Source organism: Lygodium microphyllum, chromosome 5 (assembly GCF_053477565.2).
Source record: "Lygodium microphyllum isolate KBCC chromosome 5, Lygodium_microphyllum_v1.1.10, whole genome shotgun sequence".
Classification (NCBI taxonomy): Eukaryota; Viridiplantae; Streptophyta; class Polypodiopsida; order Schizaeales; family Lygodiaceae; genus Lygodium; species Lygodium microphyllum.
In genome coordinates, this window is record NC_141139.1 from 79,993,382 (window position 1) to 79,999,381 (window position 6,000).

The 6,000-nt window shown below is 44.2% G+C and overlaps 1 protein-coding gene across 3 annotated transcripts; it reads right to left on the bottom strand.

The window, feature by feature from the left end:
* Positions 1-737: 737 nt before the first annotated feature.
* On the bottom strand, positions 738-5,422 carry LOC148036038 (pentatricopeptide repeat-containing protein At5g27110-like). 3 transcript variants are annotated; one of them, XM_087678043.1, is made up of 3 exons: positions 2,586-5,422; positions 2,374-2,490; positions 738-2,205 (listed from the first exon to the last, which is right to left on the bottom strand). In XM_087678043.1, the coding sequence occupies exon 1, from the start codon at positions 5,223-5,225 to the stop codon at positions 2,781-2,783; it is 2,445 nt and encodes an 814-aa protein (XP_087534169.1). In that variant the 5' UTR covers positions 5,226-5,422; the 3' UTR covers positions 738-2,205; positions 2,374-2,490; positions 2,586-2,780. The 3 variants fall into 3 exon arrangements, with proteins under 3 accessions (XP_087534169.1, XP_087534170.1, XP_087534168.1); XM_087678044.1 differs by having other exon boundaries at positions 2,374-2,503; XM_087678042.1 differs by having other exon boundaries at positions 2,374-5,422.
* Between the last annotated feature and the right edge of the window lie 578 nt (positions 5,423-6,000).

Sequence of the window (6,000 nt, forward strand, 5' to 3'; positions counted from 1 at the left end):
CACCAGTCCTTCCAAGGCTAGAGGCATGGGATGTGCACCATTCCTTTCATGGTTTCATCTTCCTAGGAGTTTGCTCTTCTACTAGTATGGAGGCTTCTCCTCCCGAGGCTAATCGTGCAACATCTCTCTTGATACTATCATAGCGATGACTTCTACCTTACTCTTCCAGTCGAGATGTTTTATCTTCATCATTATCTTCATGGTTCTCCACACTACAAGAAGACCAACATCAAGCTCCTCTTCCTCCTTCAACCTCGACATCTAAGGTTGAGAGGGTGTTTCTACCCTTTCATGGTATTCATAGGCTTCAATACTTGTCTTAGATATCGATCTTCCCTCCCCTATTGTATCTTCCCTTTTGCATTGCATGATTTCATCATCTTTGTAAAGGACGCTTGTGCAAGTAAGCAATGTTCCCATGAAGGACATTGTCCACATGGCACTTGTTATATACATATTCTCATCATGTAGAACACTACTCTATACATCTCATTGTGCAAAGCACACACCTGGGTGAATCCTAAGCTGCCTGCCCAACAAATCTTCACCACCTTACTTCTTCATCTCTTTCTCTCATCATCAATACCGTCGAGTGGTTGGGTTAGCTTGATTATTTGTGATGTGTTGGATCTAACCATTCATTTTCATTCTCCCCATAGGGCACAATTACTTGAAAGGCCACAAACCATATCTATTCTCACCCACAAAGAAAAAACCCGAAAAAAAAGGTTCAATGTGGTTCCATCTACCTTTGCAAGACTTGGTAGGCCATTGAAGAGCCAAAAAGTAGCCTTTATCCCATGCTCTAACCTCTCTAGGTGATTGACTACTTGAAAATAGGGAGAAATTCTAGAGAGTTTCTATATCCCACATGTAAAACCCTAGGAGGATCCTTCCACATCTATAAATAGACAAGCTGCCCACTATTCAACCCCATCCTTGTCTTGCAAGTTTTAGCCAATCAACCCTCTTCCACTAGTTGTCCAGCACCCAATGACTACTACTACGTGATCTACAACTATCACCCAGCCTCCTACTACTATCAATGATCAGCTTCCATCATCTACATTGGATCGTTTTTGTGTTTTCAGTACTTTTCTTCATCAACCTCTACTCCGATTGGTGGTTGTTGCACTCAGGATCCATCTCCAGTGGACAATACACTTTGGCACCTCCCTCAATCCGTTCCCACGAGAGCCATTAACTGTTGAACAGCTCTCCCTTGAGCATCGTGTACATTCTCTCCATTTACAACATTGATTCATTCACTTCAGAGTTCTCTTCTCTGTTTGTGTTTGTATTTTTGCATTTCGAGTTTTGCATTTTACATTTAGAAGTTTTGCATGTACTTTCTATGTTTCCTTAATGTAAACCCTAGCATATCTTCACATCGCCCTACCTGTCGCATTACTGCCGTCTGTCACTTGCTGCAGACATGCTTCTCTAGCCAATGGCCACATCAATAGTTGAGTTGTTGACTTTACCCAAAATTTAAAAAAAATAAATAAATAAAAGAAGCCACATCAGCGGCATACCTTAACTTTAGGCTAAATGTGAGGGAGCTTGACAAGTAGCAGTTTAGAGGTCAGCAAGATTGCATTCAAATGAAGAGCAATTCTTGCCTGCATTTTGTCAATTCCAGCCACGCAAGGTGCAAAATGTACAGTTCAATCCCTCATCAGGCAAGGCTTGCATTTTGCAGCTTTGAACAGGTTGGCATCAGTTCTCGGTTTCAATTTTCTTCCATGTAATTCTAAGGAAGCACTCAGCAGCATTCAGTTGCACCACAGTTTGCTTTTGCTCAAATCAAGTGCCTCCAGTTGGCGCATGCCCATTTTGAACTGTCCCTCTTGGATCAAGATAGCATCAGGCACTCAAACCATTAGCATTGGTGAATGCGAACTTGTTTCATTTGGAGCTGATATAGAGGTTTTCCATTTAGAATTCACCCTAGCCACTTGTAATACTCTTTTCCAAGGACTAACAAGGCAAATATTTGTGTGTCAGGGCCCGTGGAGATAGAAGGGGAGTTTGGTGTGGTGGCAGAGCTTTAATGCAGGGCCCACAGATGAAGAAGGGGGATCTGTGTGGTGCTGGACCCTTTATGGGCTGTTGAGGCCCATGCTATAGTGTGCTACATTTTCAAGTTGAAGTGCTTCCACATTTTGAGGTCAATGAATAGGTGCTTTACAGATAACACCTCTCCTGCACTCATCAAAAGAAACCAGTGTTCAAATATCAAACTGGATTGGACAGAAAAAAAATATATTTCTAATAAAATGTAGTACCAAAGCACAAAAATTAAGGCAAGGAATGCAAAAGCTCAAAAACAAGGCATCCAAGGTATGATTACACTGCATTGCTGATACTTACTGGAAAGGAATTGATGCTGATTTTATCACCAGGGAAACCTGGTTCAATCCTGGATCACCAGAGTCTGGATCTATGCTCAAACTTTGGGGCAAGATCAGAGGCTGAAGAGATGATGACCTGCAACAACAAGCTGGCATCCTTTTATTCAGGTTACAACTCCCAACAGATACAACCTGTTCCTGGGCTTGCTCCCAAATTGAATGATGGCTTACCTGCTGTCTCTGCCGACCTGTGCTTGAGTTGACTACTCACAGGCCAGCATTCGTATTGAGTGACCATTCCTTTGGCTGCTCTGTGCTCACCACTCATCATCAACTTTCACTGCTGTGTGACTGTCCTCTAATGTTCTGGCCTTCTGACTGCGGTCCAGGCTCTGTCTTGGGGCTGACTACTCACTTGCTACTGCCCTACTGACAAACGATCATGAGGCCAAACTCCCCTCCTTCATCAGATCCATGTCTAAAAAGCAATTCTGCATCTGGCACGTACCCAGCATCCTTTAAGCATGAACTCAAAGCTTCTAACATTTCTGGTATATCCTTATTGTGGCTTGAACCAACAACAAACTCATGCACCTGAGTTTTTGCCTCAAGAAGTGCCCGACCAGGCTCCTTCCTTCGCCCAGTATCTTTCCTCATCTCCTCAACTCTCCATGCATCACTCCATCTACCAGCACTTGAGTAGATGTCTGCCATCAACAAGCAAGCAGTAGCATCTTCTTGATTGGCCTCCACAAGTTGTTGAAAGCATCTCTCTCCTAGCTCCCATTTTCCATAGATTTTGCATGCACTGAGCAGATTGATTAAAATTTCCTTGGATGGGGGACATTGCATGGCTGCAAGAAATCTCTCAGATTCAAAAATTTGCCCTGATCTGGCAAAGAGATCAACCATGCAAGCATAGTGTTCTAATGTTGGTTCAATTTCATATTTCCACATTGCACTGAAATACTCCTGACCTTTGAGAACCAAGCTAGTATGGCTGCAAGCAGCAAGTAGACAAGTGAACGTAGCCGAATCAGGCTTCACACCCTGCTGCTGCATCTCCTCAAAACACTGTACGGCTAGGACACCTTCATGGTTCTCACCATATGCATTTATCATTGTGGTCCATATTACAACATCTCGGGCAAGCAACTTGTCAAACACCTCTTGTCCTTCCATGATACAACCACATTTACCATACATGTCAATCAACAAGTCAGCCACAAGAGGATCACTTTCTAAGCCTGAGGTCCTAACCTCTGCATGTATTTCACGACCTATTTGTAAGGCTCCTACACTGCCACAAGCTCTCAAGCACAAAGCAATTGTTATTGCATCTGTGATCAAACCTTGAAGCTGCATCTGTTTGAAACAATTCAACACTTCCGCACTGAGCCCATGTGCAGCATATGCCGTGATGAGGGCAGTCCATGAAATGGCATTTTGCAAAGGTAGTATGTTGAACAACTGTTGTGCTTCTGCAAGCAAACCGCATTTTCCGTACATAGATACTAGCACACTACCTACACGTACATTCCTGTCCATTCCCCTTTTGGAGATATCAGCATGTATGGCTTGGCCTGTTCCTAAGCACTTTAAGCTGCCACATGATTTCAGGCACAGAATAAGTGTGTCAGCATCCACAGCCACACTTTCTACCTGCATTTGTTTGTAAGAACTCAGCACTTCTTCATCTAACCCTTGTTTGGAATATCCTGCAATCAAAGTAGTCCAGGAGATTGCATTGCACACTGGCAGCCTGACAAAAGTCTGTTGTGCTTCTGGAAGTGAGCCACATTTCCTGTATACATCCATCAATGTGCTGCCAACATGGAGCTCTATATCCCACCCCCTTTTTGTTGCTTCAATATGCAGCTTTTGGCATCTCTTTAAATCTACTAAGGTGGCACAACCTTTTAAGCTACAAACAAATGTGGCAGAATCAGGGGATATGCCTTCTAGCTGCATTCTTTGGAAGCAGTTGTTTGCATCCTCATCGAGCCCAAAACCAACATAACCAGCAATCAATGTATTCCACGGAACAACGTTTGTGATTGGCAGCTGCTCAAAGACATGCCATGCTTCTTCAAGCAGACCCCACTTTATATACATGTCCATCAGCGTGCTGCCCACGTACAGTTTACTTTCCAATCCACGCTTAGTTGTTTCATCATGTATATGTCGGCCTGTTTCAAATGCTCCTTTATCACCACAAGCCTTCAAGCTGCAAGTCAATGTGACATCATCAGCAGTCAGGCCTTCCAGCTGCATCTGTTTGAAACAACTCAGCACTTCTTCACTGAATCCATGTTCACTATAACCCGTGATGAGCACATTCCATGAAACTGAGTCTCGGGTAGGCAGGCCATCAAAGACTCGGCGTGCTTCCAAGAGGAAGCTGCACTTGACATATGTATCCAGGAGTGTACTGCTCAAGCAGAGGTCCTTGTCTAGGCCCCTGGTGGTTATGTCAACATGTAGTGAGCGACCTCGTTCTCCATCTCCCAGCCTTGTGCAGGCTCTGAGGAGGGCCAGGTAGGTGACTCGGTTAGGTTCCACTAGGTTTTCCTCTTGCATTCTGAGGTAGAGGTGGAAGGCATGGTCGAACTCGCCGCATCTGATGCAGGCAGAGATGAGGGATGTCCAGGAGTGCTCGTTCCGATGGGGGAGGTTGTCAAATGCCTGGTGTGCGTCAGCCAGGCTCCCGCAGTCAGCAAGCATGCCGATGAGGTAGTTGCCAAGCACAGGGTGCGCGTCCAGATGGTGCTCCCGCATGTAGGCGTGCAGGCGCTTGGCGTGATGCACATCCTTCCCTTGCCTGCATTTCTGCAAGAGAGAGATCAAGGCCTCCGTAGGCCTTTCCAACATTACAGGAGCCTCGACCTGCTGTAAGCGTCATTGTCATGGATGATGCATGGCAGCAGAGCATTCCTACTTACAAGCAGTCTTGGGCTAGACGAATTCCCATATTGTGAATTACAATTACAACAAACATCATCAGCCTTTGTTTTTTTTAGCCTTGCACATCGTCACCTCCCCTAAAGTGTTATGGATCTTCACGAGACTTCAAGTCATAGCCTGTCACGAGGCACAAAATGGTATAACGGAAAGGCACATATCTTTGTATTCATGATATAGAAAGATACAACATTGAGACATATCTTAGAACTACACCCTCGCGATATCGCATATGTGAAGGTTCACCACTGAATATAAAGAATCACATGTAAAGTGGAAACCAAATAGAGCTCATAGTCACTACTACTCCCTGTGTAACTATTTCTAGCTCCAATGCCATGGTATAGCTACAAAGCCCATACCCTTACACTTACCCCTCTACTGAATGGATTGTTGTCATCAGCAATCTAAACGTGGTTTTCTTTACACATTCTGGGGTTTTAACACAACTCATGCTATCAAGTTAGTCAGTGTATGTCGGTCTAAGACTTGACGCATTAGCAAAGTCTTAACACAACCTTTTCTATCAAGCTGGTGAGTGTTTGCAACACTATGACTTGGGAGTCTTAACACAGCTTATTCTATCAAGTTGGCCAAGGTCTACCCATCTATACTTGGTTCTCTTTTTTTTGCATCTCAATCCACTTTTGACTCAATTAAATTGGAGTAGTGGAGGCTTCATAGT